Source organism: Panulirus ornatus, chromosome 12, assembly GCF_036320965.1.
Source record: "Panulirus ornatus isolate Po-2019 chromosome 12, ASM3632096v1, whole genome shotgun sequence".
Lineage (NCBI taxonomy): Eukaryota > Metazoa > Arthropoda > Malacostraca > Decapoda > Palinuridae > Panulirus > Panulirus ornatus.
Window position 1 is genome coordinate 27,174,976 of NC_092235.1, and position 26,079 is coordinate 27,201,054.

At 37.9% G+C, this 26,079-nt stretch overlaps 1 protein-coding gene across 1 annotated transcript in view; it reads right to left on the reverse strand.

The window, feature by feature from the left end:
- Nucleotides 1-1,306: 1,306 nt before the first annotated feature.
- LOC139751937 (uncharacterized) overlaps nt 1,307-26,079 on the reverse strand; it is an 82,802-nt gene continuing 58,029 nt past the window's right edge. Inside the window, exons 20-28 of the mRNA XM_071667640.1 lie at nt 25,149-25,574; nt 24,119-24,287; nt 20,207-20,337; nt 18,156-18,228; nt 12,690-13,552; nt 11,718-11,786; nt 10,144-10,263; nt 6,078-6,238; nt 1,307-2,822 (exon numbers count right to left, since the gene is read on the reverse strand). Of these exons, the coding sequence (XP_071523741.1) occupies nt 2,622-2,822; nt 6,078-6,238; nt 10,144-10,263; nt 11,718-11,786; nt 12,690-13,552; nt 18,156-18,228; nt 20,207-20,337; nt 24,119-24,287; nt 25,149-25,574 (2,213 nt within the window). The 3' untranslated portion in view covers nt 1,307-2,621. The remainder of the gene's footprint in view (nt 2,823-6,077; nt 6,239-10,143; nt 10,264-11,717; nt 11,787-12,689; nt 13,553-18,155; nt 18,229-20,206; nt 20,338-24,118; nt 24,288-25,148; nt 25,575-26,079) is intronic.

Genomic DNA, 26,079 nt, shown 5'->3' on the forward strand with positions numbered 1-26,079 from the left:
CACATAAATATCTTTTACTCAGCCTATCCTAACTCATCATATTTATATGTCCAAACCATTTCAGCATACCTTCTTCAACTCTCTCATACATACTCTTCTTCCCATGACACCTCTCTTAATTTATAATTTTTCATTGCTCAACCCTCCATGCAACATGTCCAAAAACATTTTATTTCCAACATATCCATCCTATTCCGGACTTTTTTATATGTAGGGCCCACACCTTGCATCCATACAACTCTGTTGAGACTACTATATTACCAAACAAACCCATGTTTGCCCTCAGACAATTACCTCTCTTTCCACATACTCCTTTATACACCAAAGACCTTAGCCCCTTCTTACCAACCCTTTGGCTCACTTCATCTCCCATGGTTCCATCCCCTGCCATGTTCACTCCCAGGTATCTACTACATTCCACTTCCTCCAGGTTCTTTCCACTCAAACAAAACTGAGCGATAAACTGGTTAAATTCTTTTAAAACATGTCCCACTTCCATAAGGTGGTAGGCTCCCGGGTAAGGAGGGTCATTACTTTGGGATCTGTTATGTGCAAGCATGACCATCCCTTCTCATAACATGATATGTAACATCCTATTACCCTCATCCAACCACAAGCTCAAACTGAGAATGGCCAAAGAAGCAGACAGCATCTTAAATTCAATTATATACCACAGTACCTAAAAGGTTCAGCTGCAAGTCTAGGTGTAGTTGGATAGCCTGGTGTGCATAATAGCTCATTATGACAACAGGCTGTAACTATACAACATAAATAAATGAAAATCACAAAATCAAAATGATTTCCAATAACAAGGATATGTGATCCAGTGGTTGTGGTAACAGATGTCCCATTTTGAAAGATGCAAATTCATGCCATGTCTTAGTCACATTTAATCTACTGAGAAAAAGAATGGACCAAGCTAAACTAAGTAGCTGGAAAACTAATGGACACCGAAGATGGTACAAGTATATGAAAGGAATGGGTGCTTTAGAACAAAGCATGTGAATGAAGTCTAAGATACCTGAAAAAGGATACAAAAGTCATTTCAAGGCAGAGTAAGAAAAGCAAAGACAGACATGCAAAATAAACACTGACCGTAAAATCTAATCTAAATGACATTCCCTGCAGTGAATACGGAAAGTGATACTTTAGCTATGGATAAATAAGAAAGATTACCGAAAGTCAATCCAACTATCAAACATTAGATTGATTTTGTTTACAATCATGCTTATTTCATTCATCTATACAGGAGGACAGTTGATAACACTAACAATAACTGGAAAAACATAATAAGAAAACTAATGTACAGGCTGGCAAATATTTACTCTTAAAGGCATAGCATGATACAATCTACAGAGAATAATTTCATGTTAAAATATCCTATGTAAACTATCCCTGTTTCTCATCCAACACATGTTCTAATCTTGTGATCATCACCATAAACAAAACTGGAAGGATCAATCAATACCTCATGCATTTAGCCTAAACATTTTGCCTCTGGTGTTAAGTTTCCTGGGGCTGTGTATTTAGAAGACCTTGGACTGATAAAAACATACTCAACATGCAATGCTACCAACAAGCAGACCTGCAGACTTGTCAATCATTATGTGTAAAGTCAAACTTTGCTTTACTTCACTAACAATTCAAAAACATTTTAAAGTCAGAAAAACCATATACCTTTAATTCGCTTTAAAAGTTCTTGTATATCAGTGATAACAATTATAAGATACCTGATGATCTTTGCAAATATATCAATATTTTCAATATTCTGCAAACTTCTCAATTATTCTAAGTAAAGCTCAAACTTTGTTTTACTTCACTAACAATCTAAAAACATTTAAAGTCAGAAAAACATGTACCTTTGATTAGCTTTAAAAGTTCTCATGTATTAGTGATAACAATTACAAGATACCTGATGGCCTTTGCAAATATATCAATGCTTTTGATATTCTAAAATGTTGACAATAAATATCGGACAACATACTGAACTGCTTTACTGGTAGCAAAGCATTCTGAATACATCACTGACAACATTTTCTGTAATGTATGTGGCTGCCATTCTCTTTATTTCTAACAAAAATATGCTGTGTATAACACAATTTTGAGACTATAACATTATAGACCATACATATCATGAGGTGATTTACAAGCTTAAGTTAAAGTAGTCATTTTCATTTTCGGCGATACCATTAAATTTCAACCCCTAACATCCGTTTTTGAAAATCAGCCTGTAAATCCCATATCAACAACAGTGTGGCCGGAGGAATGTTAGGGATTATCCTCAGTTGTGCTGCACCAGCAACAGCCAAACTAATCTTATATATGTCACAGAAGAGATGGTCCCTCTCTCTACAAAACTGAGATAGTCCTGTCTCCAGTACAGAAGGGATGTCCCCTTGCCCTCACAGGAAAGATGGTCCCTAGTCACTTATGGCACGTAATTAATGTCTTCCCCATACTTAATTGTGCAGTCTCTGTCTTTTATTAGTATTTTTGGTTTCTGTTCAACACCATTTTCTAAGAGTGGTGTCTAACATGGACTTAGACCATGGTCTGTCAGCACAAATATTCAGCTGCAACCTGTTAGTACTAAAAATAAGTCTAACATGGATATGCAACAGTCAGCGTAAAATATTCAGCTGCCCCTTGTTGTTACCATAAATTAGCCCTTGACCAGGATAAGGAAGCCAGCGGATGCAGTTAAGCGATGTGTCACGGTGATCATTCATGACCTCAATGTCTCGTACGAACTGTAAGTGCCCTGCTTGACCTCGTCCATGGAACGTTGGGTTGTCGCATAATTTATAAATCTGTGCCACAACCTGGTGAAAAATCAATCAAACATAATACTGTAACAAGAAATCTGAAGAGACGAATGAATGTATATACATCAATTTACAAAAGTGATATCCTTAAGGAAAATGAAGAGTATGCTTGAGCCATTTTATGGTGTTCTGCAAGATCATATAATTAACACTATTTACATCATATAAACTCTTCCTGACATTACAGCATTTACACAGCAGCTCATTTACCTCAATCTTCACACATCAGTATATCTGCACATTCTTCCCAATTCAAGCACTGTGACACCCCATATACATATAATTCTTTTCTTCTATTATACTTAGATGCTGTTTCCCACATTAGCAAGATAGTGCAAGGAAACAGACGAAAGAATGGCCTAACCCACCCACATACACAGGTATATACATAAACACCCACACATGCACTTATACGCACCTATAAATTTCAACGTATACATATACAGACATATATTTGTATACACATGTACACATCCACACGTGCTGCCTTCATCCATTCCTGTTCCCACCCTGCCACACATGAAATGGCATCCCCCTACCCCCGCACACGCACGTGGCAGCGCTAGGAAAAGACAACAAAGGCCACATTCGTTCACACTCAGTCTCTTCCTGTCATGTGTAATGCACTGAAACCACAGCTCCCTTTCCACATCCAGGCCCCAAAAAACTTTCCATGGTTTATCCCACATGCTTCACATGCCCTGGTTCAATTCATTTACAGTACATTGACCCCGGTATACCATATCATTCCAATTCACTCTATTCGTTGCATGCCTCTCACCCTCCTGTATGTTCAGGCCCTGATTGCTCAAAATCTTTTTCACTCCATCCTTCCACCTCCAATTTGGTCTCCCACTTCTCGTTCCCTCCACATATATCCTCTTTGTCAATCTTTCCTCACTCATTCTCTCCATGAGACCAAACCATTTCAAAACACCCTCTTCTGCTCTCTCAACCACACTCTTTTTATTACCACAATCTCTTTTTCCCTTTCATTACTTGCTCAATCAAACCACCTCACACCATATATTGTCCTCAAACATTTGATTTCCAAAACATCCACCTTCCTCCCCACAACCCTATCTACAGCCCATGCCTTGCAACCATATAACATTGTTGGAACCCCTATTCTTCAAACATACCCATTTTTGCTCTCCAAGATAATGTTCTCGCCTTCCACACATTCTTCAACGCTCCCAGAACCTTTGCCCCCTCTCCCACCGTATGACTCACTTCTGCTTCCATGGTTCCATCCACTGCTTAATCCACTCCTAGATATCTAAAACACTTCACCTCTAGTTTTTCTCCATTCAAACTTACCTCCCAATTAACTTGTCCCTCAACCCTATTGAAACTAAGAGAGATGGTTTACCCCAGACGCTTCACATGCCCTGATTCAATCCACTGACAGCACGTCAACCCCGGTATACCACATCGATCCAATTCACTCTATTCCTTGCCCGCCTTTCACCCTCCTGCATGTTCAGGCCCCGATCACACAAAATCTTTTTCACTCCATCTTTCCACTTCCAATTTGGTCTCCCACTTCTCCTCGTTCCCTCCACCTCCGACACATATATCCTCTTGGTTAATCTTTCCTCACTCATTCTTTCCATGTGCCCAAACCATTTCAAAACACCCTCTTCTGCTCTCTCAACCACGCTCTTTTTATTTCCACACATCTCTCTTACCCTTATATTACTTACTCGATCAAACCACCTCACACCACACACTGTCCTCAAACATCTCATTTCCAGCACATCCATCCTCCTGCGCACAACTCTATCCATAGCCCACGCCTCGCAACCATACAACATTGTCGGAACCACTATTCCTTCAAACATACCCATTTTTGCTTTCCGAGATAATGTTCTCGACTTCCACACATTCTTCAAGGCTCCCAGGATTTTCGCCCCCTCCCCCACCCTATGATTCACTTCCGCTTCCATGGTTCCATCCACTACCAGATCCACTCCCAGATATCTAAAACACTTTACTTCCTCCAGTTTTTCTCCATTCAAACTTACCTCCCAATTGACTTGACCCTCAACCCTACTGTACCTAATAACCTTGCTCTTGTTCACATTTACTCTTAACTTTCTTCTTTCACACACTTTACCAAACTCAGTCACCAGCTTCTGCAGTTTCTCACATGAATCAGCCACCAGCGCTGTATCATCAGCGAACAACAACTGACTCACTTCCCAAGCTCTCTCATCTACAACAGACTTCATACTTGCCCCTCTTTCCAAAACTCTTGCATTCACCTCCCTAACAACCCCATCCATAAACAAATTAAACAACCATGGAGACATCACACACCCCTGCCGCAAACCTACATTCACTGAGAACCAATCACTTTCCTCTCTTCCTACAAGTACACATGCCTTACATCCTCGATAAAAATGTATATATGTATATATATATATATATATATATATATATATATATATATATATATATATATATATATATATATATATATATATACGTAAACACCCATATACATACACATACATCTCAACATACACACACATATTCACACATGTACATATTCATGCTTGCTTGTCTTCATCCATTCCTGTCGCTACCCTGCCTCACAGGAAACACCATCACTACCCTCCGCCTCACTAAAATACAATGTTTTAGTTGTTTTATTACATCCAGTCCCTCCACTTCATGACAATTCAAAATGTCCTTTGTAATTTGCCACCTAAATTAGGTCCAAAAATGTTTTGAGGTTCGTCTGTATCAGGTACCTGCATATGCGTGGGAATTATCCTTTAACCATTAACCTGTCTTCATCTAATAACTTTTATTTATCTGATTTGTCATCATGAAATCAGCAAAACTACTTATCATCATGAAACTATATTTCATCTGTAGCTGTGGAGACATAAAACCTTCATCCGATCAGGGAAATTTCAAAACTTTTAGAAGACCTTGTAAATATAGAATAATTTTCTCTCCCTGTTTGTCTCCTCAAACAATATGATAATAATATACAATTCAGCCTTTTCCACTCTTATATGAGTACTTAACAAAAATGGATATGGTACAAATTCCCTCTTCTTTTACTACAGTCCCTTCCACTCACCACTCTTTGGTAAACACATTTTCATGTACCTATAACTAACCACATGTATTCTCCCTAGGTTTTTCAACCATCCTTTTATTATGGTACTGAACTTTTTAAATGACAGAGCCACAGTATATGGAGTAAACTTAAGACCAAAATGAATATCCACTTGCCTGTTTTGTAACAAAATGTGGAACAAGCCGTGGCATGTTTGAAGCAAACCCGACCACCAAGTGTCGTGCCATTGGAGAAAGACTAACACATATGGTGTTTGGTGCGAAGATGTAGCTGTATAAGAGTTGACCTAGAGAACGATCTTCTAAGCTATAGACTCCTGGAAACCGTCAAAAGAGATACTCATGAATTTTTTGGAAAAAATGCACATGCATGTATTGAGTAAACCTTTTCTGAAACTAGACAGGATGGGACTCAGACCAAATTCTGATATAAAAAAAACAGTAAGAGGAAAGGTTTTTCAACTTAATTTTTTTCATTCATAACAATGAGCCTTCAAGGGAATATCCTCTTTTGTCTTTTTTTGTAATTACTTTAAAAAGTGATAAGTTCTAACCTTACACTTCTGTACCTCTTAAATGCTTCTATGACATGCAAGAGATCCATGAATAGAATTCTTTCTAATCAGTTAGAGCAATTACAGCCAGAAAAGGAAAACTGGTTGTTAGTGACCAACAAAAATTGTAAACAATGCTAGCATCTGGTGTTAAGCCAAGTCCAGCCTTCTCTGTTGCAGGTAATACACAACAACTGTCCTGAGTAAAATGAACAATGGTGAAGGTAAAAATAAAAATTTGTCTTAGCTGGTTATGTCAAAGCTCTGAAACAGTCTCTATAAAACCCACTTCCTAATCATGCAATTAAGTCAGTGAAAATAATGATCACAATGAAATGGAAAAGATGGTCTACTTTTATGGTGGAAGTCAATTACTTATTATATACACAGGCTGCAGTGTTTCTCAAGTACTGGATAGAACATAAAACATGTAAAGTATAGGTTATTATTCAAATAAATTCTTTTATAAATACACATGCAAACCATTATTTTGGCAAAAGAGGGTTCACCTAGGATTTTTTCTTTTTTATGAAACAATCTCTCAAGATTATAAAACATAAGATCAAGTAGAAAATTCCTGAGATGCCAGCAGCTCTTCATGAGGTTAGGTTACAGTATTGATGACCATGAAAATTACAATTCAGATACACAGAAAGACCCTGATAATTTATTGAGAAAACTTATAAATCATATCACACCTACATAGGGTTGAAAGAGTTGATACAGATGACAAGTGGAAGGTATTAAGAAAATGCAGTGTGTAAGCAGTTTTGATACAAGACACTGAGTATTACTGATTTAGTGATTTGAATGACAAAGTAAATAATGAGGCAGCAGAGGCTATAATTGGGGAGGAAAGCTGCTAGTAGCAGAGAAGTTTTTATCAAGGGATGGTGAATGGTTTCAAGTGAAGGTTGGTCTACGACAGGGTTTTATGATGTTAACATGTTTGTTTAATTTGTTAATAGATAGGTTAGTGAGGGAGGTAAAGGCAAGAGTCTTAGAGAGAGGGATGAGTTTGCAGCCTGCAGAGGATGAAACGGTCTAGGAAGTGAGTCTGTGGTTGTTTGCTTATGGTACATCACTGGTGACAGATTTCATTGAAAAACTGCAGATGGTGAGTGAGCCTGGAAGAGTGTATGAAAGAAGGTAGTTAAGAGTAAATGTGAATAAAATCAAGGCTATTAGGTTTAGTGGGGTTGAAGGACTGATTAGTTGGGGTGTGAATTTGAATGGAGAAAAGTCAGGTGAAGTGAAGTGTTTTAGATACCTGGATATCTGGGAATGATCGTGGCATGGAAAGGAACCATGGAAGCAAAATTGAGTTATAGGAAGGGTGAAGGGCTGAAGGTTCTGGAAAGGCAAAAATGTTTGAATGTATAGTAGTCCTAATAATATCATCCGGATGTGAGACAAGGGATATAGATAGGGCTGTGCAGAGGAGGGTGGATGTGTTGGAAATTAAACATCTGAGAACAATATGTCAGGTGGTTTAACTAAGTAAGTAACGAAAGTGTAAGAAATAAGCATGGTAATAAAAACAGTGTGATTGAGAGAGCAGAGGAGGGTGCGCTGAAATGGTTTGGATATGTGGAGAAAATAAGTCAGGATAGGTTGACAGGATAGAAAAGCAAATGGATTTGTATGTAGCATTTATGGATCTGGAGAAGGCATATGATAGAGTTAATAGAGATGCTCTGTGGAAGGTATTAAGAATATATGGTGTGGGAGGCAAGTTGTTAGAAGCAGTGAAAAGTTTTTATCGAGGATGTAAGGCATGTGTACGTGTAGGAAGAGAGGAAAGTGATTGGTTCTCAGTGAATGTAGGTTTGCGGCAGGGGTGTGTGATGTCTCCATGGTTGTTTAATTTGTTTATGGATGGGGTTGTTAGGGAGGTAAATGCAAGAGTCCTGGAAAGAGGGGCAAGTATGAAGTCTGTGGGGGATGAGAGAGCTTGGGAAGTGAGTCAATTGTTGTTCGCTGATGATACAGCGCTGGTGGCTGATTCATGTGAGAAACTGCAGAAGCTGGTGACTGAGTTTGGTAAAGTGTGTGGAAGAAGAAAGTTAAGAGTAAATGTGAATAAGAGCAAGGTTATTAGGTACAGTAGGGTTGAGGGTCAAGTCAATTGGGAGGTGAGTTTGAATGGAGAAAAACTGGAGGAAGTGAAGTGTTTTAGATATCTGGGAGTGGATCTGTCAGCGGATGGAACCATGGAAGCGGAAGTGGATCATAGGGTGGGGGAGGGGGCGAAAATTTTGGGAGCCTTGAAAAATGTGTGGAAGTCGAGAACATTATCTCGGAAAGCAAAAATGGGTATGTTTGAAGGAATAGTGGTTCCAACAATGCTGTATGGTTGCGAGGCGTGGGCTATGGATAGAGTTGTGCGCAGGAGGATGGATGTGCTGGAAATGAGATGTTTGAGGACAATGTGTGGTGTGAGGTGGTTTGATCGAGTAAGTAACGTAAGGGTAAGAGAGATGTGTGGAAATAAAAAGAGCGTGGTTGAGAGAGCAGAAGAGGGAGTTTTGAAATGGTTTGGGCACATGGAGAGAATGAGTGAGGAAAGATTGACCAAGAAGATATATGTGTCGGAGGTGGAGGGAACGAGGAGAAGAGGGAGACCAAATTGGAGGTGGAAAGATGGAGTGAAAAAGATTTTGTGTGATCGGGGCCTGAACATGCAGGAGGGTGAAAGGAGGGCAAGGAATAGAGTGAATTGGAGCGATGTGGTATACAGGGGTTGACGTGCTGTCAGTGGATTGAATCAAGGCATGTGAAGCGTCTGGGGTAAACCATGGAAAGCTGTGTAGGTATGTATATTTGCGTGTGTGGACGTGTGTATGTACATGTGTGTGGGGGGGGGGGGGCATTTCTTTCGTCTGTTTCCTTGCGCTACCTCGCAAACGCAGGAGACAGCGACAAAGTATAAAAAAAAAAAAAAAAAAAAAAAAAAAAAAAGGTTGACATGGGAAACAGGGAGACCAAAGTGCAGAAGGAAGAGTGGAGTGAAAAAGATTCTGTGACTGAGGCCTGCATATGCAAGAGGGTGAAAAACATGCAAGGGATAGAGTGCATTGGAATAATGTGGTATACTGGGGTCAACATTCTGTTGATGAACTGAACCAGGGCATGTGAAGCATCCAGGGTACACTATGGAAATCTGTTTAGCCTGGTTGTGGATAGGGAGCTGTGGTTTTGGTGCACTGCACATGACAGCTAGAAAATGGATGTGAGCAGCTGTGACTTTATATACCATTTTTTTATTATTTTGCTTTGTCGCTGTCTCCCACGTTAGCGAGGTAGCGAAAGGAAACATACACGTCCACACACGCATATATACATATCTATACATCTCAACGTATACATATATATACACACACAGACATATACATATATACACATGTACATAATTCATACTGTCTGCCTTTATTCATTCCCATTGCCACCCCGCCACACATGGCTACCTTGCTAATGCAGAAAATGGTGAATACATATGACAAAATATATTTCATTATTATTATCATCATACTTGATTGCCATTTCCTATGTCAGTGAGGAAGCACCAGGAAGAGACAAAGAAAGACCATATTTGCTCACATCTGTTCTCTGGCTGTTATGTGTAATGCACTGAAGCCACATCTCCCTATCCATACGTGAATACCTACCAACCATAGTCATAGCCTGACTTTCAGGGACTAAGGCAGCTAACATGGTGCCATCAGCAGATATGTCAACACTAGCATCATTATGGATCTTGCACTTTCCCACTACCACATTTGCAACACCTGGAATGGGATTTGCTATGCTGAAATAAATAAGCTAACAATATAGTCAATGTTGATGTGTATGCCAATATTTTAGTTTCAGCTGTAACTATCATTTTTTTTTCATGTTTACAATAATCTCAAAAGTCTGTTAGTTTGAAAAAATCATGTTCATCAGAAATGAAGTAAATTGTAGGGTAAAAACTAAATCAATGTTTATTCACTGATAATCAGCAAGAGCTTGATAGCATTAAACAAATAGTTCTTCACAAATTCATGATTCACAGATAAACTGATAGCTTTGTTCAAATCAGGTTCAACCAAAATTTTATTGGAGCTATATATGACATCCATTATCTGGAAAAATCATTACCAAATCATGATAATCTGTAATCAAATAGTATGGCATATGGTAAGCTTAATGTTGCATAAAGGACCCATAATTCTGCAATAAAGCCACAGGATAACACCTGCAACTATTCACACAAACACACATTTTTATATGGTCAATCTAAAGCATTTAATGCAGTTCTATATACTAAAAGTATCTTATAGCATTCTAGCCTTTTTAGCTGATCCACTAAACTGCTGTGGCTGTAATTATAGTAAAATTTTAAGTATGAACATTGAAAATATCTTCTCTCCAAAGTGATGTCCCAAGAGCAGGAGAAATGTTTTCTTGAATATAATGGTGTTTGGACATTCTAACTCACTGTCTTTCTGGCAGGGAACACTGGCTTTCCCCACTTGTCACTATAATATATAAATATCCCTGGGGATACAGGAGAAAGAATACTTCCCATATATTCCCTACGTGTCGTAAAAGGCGACCAAAAAGGGTGGGAGTAGGAGACTGGATAGTCTCCCCTCCAGTTTTTACTTTTCTAAAAGAAGGAACAGAGAAGAGGGTCAAGTGGGGATTTTTTTCCTCAGTCTTCTTTCTGTTCTTGACAATACCTCACTAATGTGGGGAATGGCGAATATGTATAAAAAAAATTCATAAGGAGTAATTCCTATTCTCTAACAAAGCAAAGCCACATTAGAATCATAATCAGATCAGTTAAGATGGTTCTTAGCTTTAATTGAAGGATGGAGCTAAACAGCAAATCTAGTGAGAATTAACAAACCTGAAAAACTAAAAGCCTAAGCAGCTAAAATAGGAAATGTCTAAAATAGGAAAATTGTGAAGCAAGAGCAAATTTGCAAAACTAAACAAGTGAAATATAAACCCTAAATTTCACCTGAGCCTGCTTTCGACTAACTGGTTGAATAAATGACAAAATTACACTGTTATCTTATAATTAGTGAGCTCTTAATAACTTAATTAATTATGTTAGAAGAGAACAGCTATTTTCTTATGTTTCATTTTGCTTAATGGGTGTTTAATGATATCTTATTCTAATAATTAATATTTCACTGTATATTCCATGAAGGAGGAAGGAAATACTATTATAAAAATGACAAATTTCATTTACCATCAGATATATCTGGGATGCGATTGTGTGGAAAATCCCAAGCTTGGATACGACATGTAACCACAGAACCTGGAGTAAAATTAACAAATTAAGGAAAAATATCAATTAAATATTCAATAAATATTGAGTAAATAACAAAGCACTAATATCATTCCTTCATTATCATTAATATGAAGACTCCATTGAGTTTCAGAACAAATCAGCATGTCAGAACATGGCATTTAGATTCAAATTTCTATATAATGTACTGGAACCTATAAGTGTTATGTTAAAGGCAACCAAATTACATTGACAAATACTACAAATAATTGATCAGTTACATAATATACTAATCATGGATGGAAGAAAGTTTTATGGTAATATACAGTACCAAAAAAAAATCAACATAGAACATCATAATATTCTAAAAATTGATGGCAAATAACATATGGAACAATCATTAACTAAAAGAACTTCTGACTAAATGTACATATACTATTTATCACTTTTTACAACTGCCTACCAACCTTAATTTGTCAAACTATCCACCTTTTGCATCACTAACTTTTATCAAAATCCAACCCTTTTTTCTGTACACTGTAATTGCTAGTCTTCATCATTCTTTTTCCACTTAATCAATGTAATGAAACCTTCAAAACCAAAATCATATAATTCAATCCTTACCTTACTTAAATCTAATGACAAAGCATTTAATTAATCCAAAGTCATTTCTTATCCAACATCTACTTACTTTCCTCTCATATCTATTTCATCTATTTCATGCCCCTTCCAAATCAATCTAAATTCAAGCCTTTTCCAAATCAACAAATGCTGTAGTTATACCCTTGTATGGATTTTCTTTATACAAAGTTACAGTATGTAAAAACTAACTGACTTTACATCCATTGACAGTGTGCAAGACACAGTTACAAGAGATGATAATTTTTGGGCTACAATAGTTACTTCAGCCTTTAAGCTCAACTATTCCTTTACCTGAAATACATCTTGATGCTCCAAAATGTGCTGTAAAATATGGTCTACTGAAGAAGTTGTCTGCTTCCCTCTCTGCTGCTCGGTCAGGTGGTGCACGCTGAAGATTAGGACGGAGGAGCATCTCTGAACCGGGCCCTCTGGGAAGTCCAACATCATGAGGAGTTAAGTGGCCTCTTTGGGGAACTGGTGGGTCTGGCGGGTGGCCTGGCCCATCTTGAGCTCCATCTGGGGGACCAGGAGAATCTTCAGAGTCTGGACTCCGTCGATCAACAGCATACTGTCGACCAAGGAGCCGCAGGGGTATGCCTGATAATGATCTAAGGCCAAATTCTGCCTGGTCATTATGAGGAAGTCCAGATGCAGGAATAGAAGGTGAATTTTCTTCTTCTACTTGACTCTCACTACCACTAGGATCACTTAGGGTGATGCGAGGGATCACAAGTTGAGGCCGTGAAGAGCTGTTGTGGGAACCAACACTCCTAGTCCTTTCAGGCTCTGCACTTACATCTTGCTGCTGTGCCAAGTTTCCTGATCGTCTCAAGAAATCTGTAAGCCTTCTTGGGACATTTGTAATAGGTCTTGTGCTCTCCTGTACTGGAGTAGTTTCTCCAGCTCCATCTCCAGCACTATCATTTCTTAATTCTTCACTAGCCATGCGTACAGTTTCAAGTAAAGTGGTTAGATTATGGAGACCTGGTTCAAAGTCCAATGCCACTGGAGAAGGAAGGCCAAGGCCTATACCTACACCACCAAGATTTGGAGAAGGAAGGCCTAAGCCTATACCTACCCCATCAAGGGCATCACCTGTTTCTTCAACTCGGAAAGGATTTGGGAGGCGGGATATGGGTCGCTCTTCATATGATCTAAAAATAATGAAAAATATCAACACTTCAGTATAGCAACACAAATATGAAAAGATATCACCTCAAACCAAATCTAATATAATAACAGTATCCTATTGGAATGGTCAGTTTTGAGCAGTCTAAAAACAATGAGATTCAAATGAGTTTTCTTCGTTAGCCTCCTGAAGCAGTAAAGTCTCCATATGGACTGAAAAACATAATGGAAACATTCATTCTTTAGATGGAATTATTCCTTCCTCTTTGATATTTTTTCCAAAGAGCTCACCTCTCCTAATCGTTTAAACTCTCTTCCCTGAAAGTAAAGAAAGCAAAAAATCCATACATCAACACTGGAAACAACACAAAACTTAAACTTATATATGAATACCTTCAAGTTTTTGCAATATGGCTGAAAAGCAAAGCATTCACCACACATACCACTTGTTTAACAATCCTAACATTCTCTACCAGACAAGTACACTGTATGGAATCTTAGGTTCATATAAAACCATTTTTAGCCAATTTACGTGATGTTCTTTTCAAGTTGTCTCTGCCCAAGCTTGGCAAGTCTTTAATATCAAGTGACTGGGCTCTCATACAATTTCATCTGGTACATTTTAAGTATATTCCATGGGGGTCTTTTTAATTTACTTATTGTTTCTTTCACTTTGTTATTTGTTTTGCTCAACTTACTCTTCTGATGTAGTGTGGCAGCATATGGAACACATGAACAACAGCCACATTTGTAAACTACAGTCATGCATTAAAAACAACCATTTAGAGACAAAGCCTGCTTAGTATCCCACAGTTAAACTTGACTGTTTCACATGCCCAGGTTCAGCCCACTGAAAGTACATCATTTCCAAATACAACATTGATACAATTCAATCTGTCCCATGCACACCTCTAATCCTCTTGAATGTTCAGGCCCTAATCCCCTAAAGCCTCCTTCACTTCATCCTACTATCTTTCTCTTGCTCTCCCTTACCCCTACTGCTAATACACCAATTCTCTTTGTCAGTCTTTCTTTGCTCATCTTTTTTAAGCGTCCAAACCATTTCAACACAGTCTAGACAGCTCTCTCAATCAGACTGCACTTATCATCGCCTTTCTCCCATTTGGAAAGTCAATCTCTAATTAATAAACCAGCTTCAAACCACAAATCATCCTCAGGCAATTAATTTTGAACATGTCCATCTTCCTTTTTGCATTTAATGTCCAAGACACATCTATACAACACTTGTGGGACTACTATACCTTCAAATATACCAAGCTTTGCCTTAATAGATATAACATCTAAACACTCCACAATGCACTCAAGACCCTGGTTACCTCTACCAACCTTATACTCACTTCATTAAGTCCATTCTCAGGAGCATTAAGCACTTCATTTCCCCAAGGTCATCCCCATTTAAATTTACACCCAAACCCTTCTTACTTTCATCCACATTTAGTCTCAACTTTTTCCTTTTACACATTTTCCTAAACTTTGTCACAAGCTTTAAGAGTTTCTCTGTTGAGGTAGCCACCAGATCTATATCATCTTCAGACATCAACCAACTCAAACCTCCTCCACAATATACTATGAAATAGCCCTTTGAAGCAAGATTCCTGCCACCCTGTCTAATAAACATATTAAAAGCTATGCTGAAATCATTCATCTTCATTCAGGACCAGACACTGATTATTGTGAACATACTATATAAATGCCTAATTAATGCTGAAGGAAATGATAAGAACCTAATCCTTATCAATCTTAAGAAGCATAAGTATGAATAATGTCTCCGCCAAACACATAGCAGATGTTATTCTTGCGGGAATGGAAGCATTTATCCCCTCTTCCTCCAAGATGACTTCATCCAATCCATGGTTAAACAGTTCCTGTTCTGAGGCCATTCAGACAAGGGATCGGGCATAGTGGACTTGGAAAAACTCTCCTACCTCTGGCTCCCATTCAGCTTTTATCACTCCCATAATCATTGCAGGCATTATCCGTGAGATGAAGCATTTCTTTATTCAAAGTAAGAGCGATAACCTCTCCTCACCATCAACAGATAGGTTTTTCTGGCCTTGAAAATCACAGTCTTCTCTCTGACCTGATCACCAGTATGGCTTTCATAAGGTGAGATCCACTGGTGATATTCTTTCCTATCTTACTAGTGTCTGGTCATCATCCCTGAAAGATTTTGGGGAGTCACGTGTAGTTGCCCTTGACATATATATGGCTTTTGACAGGGTGTGGCATTGGGGTCTCATCTCTAAGCTCCCCTCTTCTGGTTTCCCTTCCACACTTTGATCCTTCCTCTCTGGCTGATCTATCTCTGTGGTTGTTGATGGATCAGCCTACCCCTTTTTCTCCATCAGTAGCGGTGTCCTTCAAGGTTCTGTCCTGTCCCTTACACTTTTCCTCTTTTTTTCAATGATTTTCTCTCCACAAATAATCCAATACACTCATATGCTTGTTCTTCTCTCACTCAATCTGCATCTTGTCTTGACACAGCCTCCTTAATAAACTCAGGCTTTGACAGGATATCTCAGTGGGGTACACAAAATCTTGTTAAGTTTAATGCCTCCAAGACTCAATTTCTACCCATCACTCTATCAATAACTCCTCACAACTCTCGCCTCTCCTTTGACAGTTCTGTAATTCCACCTCTTGACTCAATAAACATACTTGTATTAATGTAACATCCACTATTTCCTGAAAACTCTACATTACAGGAAAAGCTAAGTCTGCCTCTACGAAACTGTGTGTCTGCCTCTAAGAAACTAGATGTCGAAACTTCTCTTCTGGACAGTTGCTCTGTTTATATAAGGGATAGATTCATCCTTATTTGGAGTACTGTTCTCACATTTGGAGTGGTTCCAGCTCTGTATCCTTAGATGAAAGAGTTAAGTCGAAAGCAGTCCGACTTACAAACTGTCCCAGGATAACTTCTAAGCTTGACCACCTTGCCCTATGCTGCAATGTAGGTTCACTTTCCCTCCTCAATAGGTAATACTCTGGTGTTTGCTCCTGAGAGCTGGCCACTTGTGTGCCCCCACCACTAGCTAGACCACACAACAATCGGCAGGCTGCTGCATCATGTGATAACTGGGTGGCCAAAAATGAACTATAAATGAAAACAGGGACACTAGAAGGCAAAAGTGCAGCAGCGAGGAGTCAGTGATAACCTAAAAACCGGCAGTGGAATTACATTTTCTTGTCAAGTTAAACTCCTTTTTTTTTCTTTTTACTAGACAACCCAGTTGTGGGTCAATCAGGCCTCCTGTTGTCTGTCTTTCTCATGTAAACTCAAGGGTGGGCCGTTTTGATATCTGCTTCTTTCCCTACATGTCGAAGATTTGGAACTCTACATTCTCATGTCTTTCCCAGTACCTATGACTTGGTACATTTCAAATGACAGATCTTTCACATCCTCAAAAATTCATAAATACTTTCCTATGTCTTTTCTTTTTCTGCTTCATAATTCTCTTTATTCCAATTACAGTCTGGCCTCGATGTGGACTTTTGTTCATGAGTGGATCCTTCAACATACAAAAAAAAAAAATCTGATAAATAAAGAAAAGGAAGTGTTACATTTGATGAAAATATATTCAATCAGCATGAAATGTAGTAACAGTTTAGGCTTAGTCCCATGGTCAATTACCCCACTTACTCCTCTAATCTCGATATGATAATAATCTTTCATATTTTTGTAAAATAACTTAATCATCCAAAATCGAACATTCCATCACCTAGCATAATCAAGTCCTTCAAAATACACACTCAATATCTTTCTTTGCTTGTTACCACTTCATCTGGTCCCCTCATTGTCACTCCCATTTATTCTATTGTTCTCCCCACACTATTTACTTTCCAAGACTTTTTTGTTCTCTGATGTTCACCAATACTCTCTCACAACGTCCTTCAATTACACTCCTTTTTAGGTCTTGTATCTTTCTCTTGATTCTCTGCCACTTTCTTGTGTACTCTTTCCAACTGGAATCACTCACACTTCATCTCAGGAGATATCATCCACATACCTAATTTTCACAACTGATCTACCTTCATATCACCAGTTACTACTCAAAGACTACTCAAGCAACCGTGAGTAATCAACATACACTATTTCCAGATTAAAGAAAATATCGACTCTTTCCAGAACAAACAGTCTTACAGTATCCAAGCAACCATTATCTTCACTTAATTTTTGAAACTGTTAGCAAACATACTTACAGGATGGCCATATTATTTTATGAAAGAAAATTGTAAATGCCCACACGGGAATCAATTCCAACATGAGCATAGTTTTCAGCTAAAACCATTTCGTAAACAATTCGTAACATTTCCTTTCTTTCTTGCTCCATTTAGAATGTTTTAATCAAAAAATTCCTCTTCAAGAAGCAGAGCAAAAGTCCTTTCTAACCTTTTCATATGTCGCAGAATAATTACTTATAAAGAAAATCTATGATTACTTTATCTCATAACTACTGTACATATCTTTACAAGTGTTCATATTTAACACAAAAAAGCAGAATCCAATAAAAGTTTTATGTAAGTGTTCTAGCACCATATTTACAAATTCTCTATATATAGCATGCCTGGAAATATGGGTTATACAAACATGGGAGCAAAACATACACGTCTCGGTTGCAGATGAAGTTAAGTAGTTGATATATAAGATGTAATGCCAGTCGAACCAACAACCGCAAATCTGAAAGAAAACAGCCATATCTACAGACATAAACAAAAAAAATCTAGAAATACAATTATAAGAAATTAAACCAAAAGACTCAAACCTTTACATATAAAACCATAATACTCCAGTCTTTAATCAGGTCTTCCTATATGTGAAAATTTGTATCATCTATTTATATAATAATATCACTCCATATGTACAGAAATTAAATAAACAAAAAAAATCAAAACTCAAGTATAAGAAGTACATAGTCATATGTTATGGATGCAATTGTCAAAACCTGTTACCAAATGCAGAAAATACAGTTAGGCCAAGAAAACTGGAAGATGAGTTCCTGTAAGTATCCTAGAATGGAACTTCATCCCCTTAAGGATGCTCAATATAAACTACGTATCAAAATGAGCTCAATCAGTAAATAATCTTTCTAATTAGTAAAGCAAGAAGTAAAAATAAGACTTTTTCATTATGGTATGTGCTACTGTTTATCAGTGATGGAAAGATCAATGATATCCACTGGAAATCAAACATATCAAGCCATAAGAATAAGTATTAGTATATGATCAGTATACACTGGCTTCACTTAAGATTCTTTTTCAGGTTCATGTATCACTGAAAATACTAATCATCATCATCCACTGTCACCCTCTTGAAACCTAACAGACATGAATGCAACCTACACCCTTATATTACCCTGAACAATCAACTACTCCCACTCAATATCAACCACACTAGGTAACATATATCATAAAGTTACTACACTAATCATCATATATCACCAACACAACATTCACTTCCACACAAAGAGGCCACAAACACACTAAACACCCTCAGAGCACTCCATGGCACCAGTTTTGAACAATAAAAAAGAAATGCTCACTGTTTTTTAAAAACCCTTACCCACTCCAATAAACTATGCCTCACATGCATAAACTCTCATCCTCCTGAATGTTCAGCCACTTCATAACTAACCATCAACCTTCCCAGAGGAATAGAGCTCATCCCAGCTTCACATCTTAATTCCTTGTACTCATAAATATCCCAACCCACTGCAAATATTATACTGATAGAATATATTCAAAAAGTATACCAGCTCAACAAACAATATACAACTACCTTCTAACTTAGTCTTGAATTCCATCCTATCAGAAATACAACTATCTGACACGACACTCTACAGACCAAAACAAGTTAAAACTTTCTCATTTAAACAATGGATACCGATCTCTTCAACCAGACAAATATCGATTCAACATATCACAAGACCCCTTCTGCCCATGATGTAATTTCGAAAATGAAGACAATGAACACTACTCATAAACTGCCCTTTCCATTCCCTACCAAGACAAACACACAAAATTATCAAACTTCCTGATCTGCATTCACAACTGTGGGCATGGCTGACTTCCTGAACACTGCAGAAGCTCAATACAAAGGATCCTACAGTTGCAAGGTTCAAGGTATGTAAGAACACAGATATACATAAACATGGCATCACATAAAACATACAGAAGCAAAGGATGCAATAAATGGTCAAATAAGAAATAATAGGGTAAGAGAGAGAGGCGTAGTGGTAAGAGAGGTATAAATGAGAGAACTGATGAGTGTTACCGTTATGGTTTGAACGATATGGAGAGTTATACTGATGAAAGGATGAGTAAGAAGGTATACATGCCATAAGTGGAAGGAACTAGGAGAAGGGAGAAACTAAGGAAGAGGCAGAAAGATGAAGTGAATGATGCTTTGAGCCTCGGGACCTGAACAAGCAGGAGGGTGTGAGGAGAGCAAGGGATAGGATGAACTGAAATGATGTAGTTTGTAAGAAATATCTAGAGATGAGAAGCCAACTCATCATATCAAAAAAGTAGAATATGGGTAGTAACTGTTTAGTGTCTTCATTGCATCATGCTGAAGAGACCTGGGATGTACTAAATTGGTGTTTGAAATAGTGTAGGGATGAATGAAGTCCCAACATACGGTCAGCTGGCATACTCACTATGCATGTGGTTATCCATGGAGCTACCAGCACCATGCTGCTGTTCTTGTCTCTGTTGATGCTGTTGTTGATGTTCTTGCTCCTGACTGACCAGGCTGTTAAGACGGTCTGCCATCCGTTGGAGAATTTGTCTGGTGAGAAATGGGAGAAAAATGGTACCTACAGAAGATATTCTGGAAGACTTAAATCTCAGATTTGGTCTTACTATACAAAAATGAAGTTTAGCTCAGGAAAGACAAACCTTTGTCGTGAGCACTACACCTAAACTAGCAATAAATCACAGACTCCTAAAAACTGTGTTGAATGAAACATCTGTATCCTACAAAAGTGAAAGGTCACCTCCAGGACCCTTTTTCTACTTATGGCAGCTCCAAGACTATGCTACTTCCATTAACAGGGAAATGACAGACTCCTGTGGTGTGATAAGTTCTTTGACATAAATGTATTCCCAGTGATACAGCCTTGCCATGGCATCTTTTTACTCATGGTTTAATCTTGAGTCTGGTAACAGGTATGATAGGGTTGATAGAGATGCTCAGTGTAAGGTTTTATGATTATATCATTGAGAAGACAGCTACAAGAAGCTGTGAAGAGTTTCTACTGGGATAGTAAGGCACATGTGCAAGCAGGAAGAGAGGAAGGTGAGTGGTTCCAGGTGAGGGAAGGTCTGCATCTTGGGTGTGTGATGTCACCATGGTTGTTTAATTTGCTTACGGATAGGGTGGCGATGGAGGTGAATACAAGGGTATTACAGAAGATATTCAATATATTGGGGGGTGTCCTAGGAGTCAGTTGAAATTTACTAATACATGGCACTGGTGGCAGATCCACATTACAAACTGCAAAAGCTGGTGTCTGAGTCAGGGAGAGTGCATGAATGGAGTAAGTTGTAAGTAAATATCAATAAATGCAAGGTTATTAGGTCTAGCAGTGAAAAGAGTAAGGATATTTTTTGGATTGTGAGTTTGAATGAAGAGAACCTACCTGAAGTATACTACTTTAGATGATTCTGAGGGGATATGGCAACAAATGAAACCACAGGAGCTGAAGTGAACCATATGGTGAGTGAGGGCAAAGGTCTTTAGAACATTGAAGAATGTGTGAACAGAGTGGTCACTATCTTTATGGGTACAGAGAGGTATGTTTGGTGGTATGGTAGTCCCTTCAGTACAGTATGGATGGGTGACAGTGCAGTATGGATGTGTGGCAACAGTGAATGTGTTGAAAAGAAATGTTTGAAGAAAATATGAGGTGTGAGGAGGGTTGATCAAATATGAAATGATAACGTAAGATAGGTGTAGTAGCAAAGTTGGGCACTAAAGCAATAATCCAATACCAGATAATTCTTTCTTTCATACTATTTGCCAATTCCCGCATTAACGTTAAGAACAGAGGACTGGGCCTTTGAGGGAATATCCTCACTTGGCCCCCTTCTCTGTTCCTTCTTTTGGAAAATTAAAAAGAACGAGAGGGGAGGATTTCCAGCCACCTGCTCCCTCCCCTTTTAGTCACCTTCTATGACACGCAGGGAATACATGGGAAGTATTCTTTCTCCCCTATCCCTAGGGATAAACGGATAATTATCAAAGTGAATTTCTGTTACCAGACTATTATTGGAAGTTAACTTATATAATCGTTAATGGACCAGTTAACTTTTGACAACTTGATTTTTTAGTCCAATAATGTCCATTAATTTTATGTCTAATAAAATTTTTATAATTTATATTTTCTTCTTAGGTTCTACAGTATACTGTTATTCTCTGTTGTTAATTCTATTTCTTGTAATAGGAAAGTTTAAACTTAAATTGGTTACATAACTGATATACTTTGTTGTTATTTGTTGTCATTTACATGTATATAAGACTGTCATGTGTTATATAAATAAAATATATAGCTCAGATATATTATTTGTTTCGTATATCCAACAACCATGCAATGATTAATCTTTATCATTTCTGTATAATGATGAAAATTATATGGTTTGTAAAATAATACAAACAAATATTAAAACAGATTAATCTTCAAGTTACATTCTATGTTAGTAATAGCTTAGCCACCAAACACGCCATTACTGACTCCCTCCCGGACCCCAGTTCTAACTCCACCAGTTCCCCCTCCCTTCCCTCCTCCTACACTGTTCCCATACCAAACAGGTACAGTGCAAGGTTACAAGTGGAAGCAGACATGTCCATGGATCTTGTTGGTTGACAGTTGCCAATTATCTGGCAGGGAAAGAATTCTATTAAGATTCATGAACTATGTTATTATTATGTATAAAGCTAAATTAAATATCTTAAAAATCTAAATAATATTAAGAAAAAAAGTTGCAAAATTTGTAGAAAATACTTACTTATTCTTGGATTTAGCATAAATAAGCATTTCTTATGGGTTTTAAAGCTTTTTTCCTTGTTTTTTAACATTTTAATTAAAAAAGTTATTGTAATCAGATTATCGTTAACTTCTGATAACAAGATATTACAATTATGGATTATTGTTATCGAGCTTAACTTTTTAATTATCGGTGCCCAACACTGTAGTAGTAAAAGGAGTATGTATGACAGCTTTAGAAGGTGTGCTGAAATGGTTTGGACTTATAGATAAGGATGCCTAAGAAGGTATGAATGTCAGAATTGGAAGGAACAATGAAATGAAGAACCAAGGAGGAGGTGAAAAGATGAAGTGAAAGATGCTTTGAAGACTTAGGGTATGAAGATGCAGGAGGGTGCAAGGTATAGAAGGGACAGGGCAAATTGGAACGATGTGGTTTACAGGGGACAAAGTACTGTCACTGAGCTGAACCAGGGCATTTGAGGCAATCAATGGAAACCACATACAAATCTACAGACCCTATCTGTGGACTGGGATTCAGTTTTTGGTTCATTATATATAACAGCCTGAGTATGTCTGTGAGCAAAGGAGGCCATTTCTTCATCTGTTACTGGCATTACCTTGCTGTTCTAGATAATGGCAAACATGTATGAAAAATGCATATCCTCTTTTGTCTATGCTTGTTTATCATTTCCAATGTTAGACAGTGCTATGGCTAGAAGAAGAAACAGAATTATCTTTCACTATTCCATTCTCTATGTCATATATAGAGCACCAATACCAAGTCCTCCTATCCACAGCTTGGCCCCAACAACCTCCACTGGTTTTGAAATCTCAGACCACTTCATATGCCCTGTTTAACCCCACTTACAGCATGTTGCCCACTACATCACATTGCTCCTATTCATTCTATGCAATGCATACATCACATCCTCCTGTATGTGTAGGCCCTCATAACTAAAAGAATTTTCCATCTTTCCAACCTGTTCTCAGTCTTCCCCTGCTCTTTGTTTCCTCCATTTTTTAATTTTTGATGCACATGTTCTATTAGTCGGTTTCTCCTTACTCATCATCATATGTCCAAAGCTTTCTCTAACATACTCTGCTTATTACCACACCTGTCTCTCAGTTTCTTTAGTCATTCTATCACCCTCCTCATGCCACATATTCTCTCTCCCCGATAAAACTTTGTAAAGCAATCATGCACTTCTTTAAAAAAAAAGCTGAATGACATAAACAATGGATATAATGCAATAAGTTTTTAATGAGTGCTCTGAAACCGTAAGATATTCTTTTATGGATATTGCTCTGAAGCCATGTCAAAAATTCTAAATACAATTCTGAAACTGCAAGAGGGAAGGGTAGATAAATGCATGGAGTAACAAATAAATGAATACACAAAAAAGTTGAATCTAAATTAAACATTTCTTGTCTTATGGCAAAAACATTCCATTAACAATATTACAAGTGGTCATACAGAAGTCTAAGAAAGTGCTTGTCTTTACTCATCAAAACACTGATGTTAAAGAAAAACTATATAAAACACAAAAGTACAGCAATACCAGCAGTGAAAAGCCCCCTTACCTATGACGGTCTCGTCTCCCACCATGGAAACCATGCCACATTCTCTCACGCATCCTCACGGCGGTCATGCTGCGAAATCTTAAAGCTGCCATAGAGAAACGGTCTCTCCGCATATTTGTGATATTTTGCCTCAAGGGAATTCTTGCAAAGTGACGCTGACTAGAATTATCTGCAGAGAAAAGATTGCTTATCATGAAATTAATGATGATAACACAATTAAAAGCAATGCAGCAATGGATAATGCTTACACCATCAAAACATAATTGTTACCTCACTTTTACTCTGTTCATGAAACCTTTTTCAATCTAGCCTTAATCTTTTCTTTTTCATAACAATTGCCATTTTCCATAACAGTGTAGTAGCATTAGGAACAGATGATCAACAGCTTCACTCACTAACATTCACTTTTTAGCTATCATGTATAATGTACCTAAACTGGAGCCCCTTATCCACAGTCAAGCCACTGAGACCATTTTGTAATTTTTCCTGACTGCTTCATATGCCCTGGTTCAGCACTCTATCACATGCATACCTCTCACTCTACTAAATGTTCAGATCCCACAAACTCGAAGCTTCTTTCAATCCATCCTTTCATTTTCTTCTTAGTTTCCTCTTTCCCTCTGCTCCCTCCACCTGTGGCACATATGTCCTCTTTGTCTGCCTCACTTCACTCTTCTTCTCCAGATGTCCAAACCATTTTAGCATACCATGGTCTGCTCATTCAATCTCACTCCACTTACTTGACACCTCTCTTAAACTGCCACTCTTACATGATAAACCTACCTTTCACCAAATAAAGTCCTCAGCCTCTCATTTCCCACACATCCTCCCTCTTCCATTCTTTTGCATTCTGGGTTCAAGACTCAAATTCATACAGCACTATCATGACTATTATACCTTCAAAATATAATCCATCTTTGTCCTGACACAAACTTGACCTAAGGCCTTTGGGCCTTCTTCCACCCTATCTCTAAAAATTGAAGTTAAAGTAACAATTGTTTATGGTAAACCTAGAACACCTAAAACTCACTGTTAAAATCATTGCTATAAGGCTCATTATCACTGAACTCTGGCTGGGTAGGAGGAGTTGTTGGTGGACGCCCTTGGGGCCACAGGGGAGCAATATAGCAAAATGGATTTGATGAATCAGAAGATCTATCATATGGTCTGTTAGACAATCTGTCTGAGTTCCTTCCAGAATTTCTCCCATGAGGCCCATCAGAATTTCTTCCATGTAATCTCTCTGATAATGGGTCGGAATTTGTGTCAGACCATCTTTCACAAAATCTTCCGTATGGCCTGTTAAGTAGTCTACTGTTGACTCTCAGTAGATTCCTCTCATGAGGTCTATCATACAGTCTGTCTGAAGATCTGAGGGATGATCTTTCTAACAGTCTGGGTGGTACATAAAGTGATGTCTCACTTCTGCTGCTTCCTCTGCTGTTCTCCTGGGAACCTGTTAAAATAACAATAATATATCTCTTACGTATTAGGTGGGAGAAATAATAACAGGGTAGAGTGCTGACCTTAGATACACTGTGATATATTACGAATTGACACTCAAGGTATACAAATACGAAAAAATACTGCAATACAGTATAGATTATACAGAGCACAAGAGATCAGCATCAAGAATTTTACCTGTCTGGTATGCTTAGAGCAAATGATGAATGATATGGAGTACGGCAATGATGCTGATATCTTTTAGGGGAATATGGAAATTTGCACAGATCATGCTTTGAATGAGAAAATTGCATGCTGGATACAGGTAGAAATGATTTTTCAGTTTTCATTATAAGGCAAACAAGCTTATCCTTTGTTATTCTTTCTTTTTAATGAACCTTTGTACTTAAACCATGTTTTACTCTATGAAGATATGGCAAGAGAGGAAAAAATCTATGTAAGAACCTATCATACCCTTACCAAAGATATCTGAAATGGAGTCATTTCTATATGCTCTT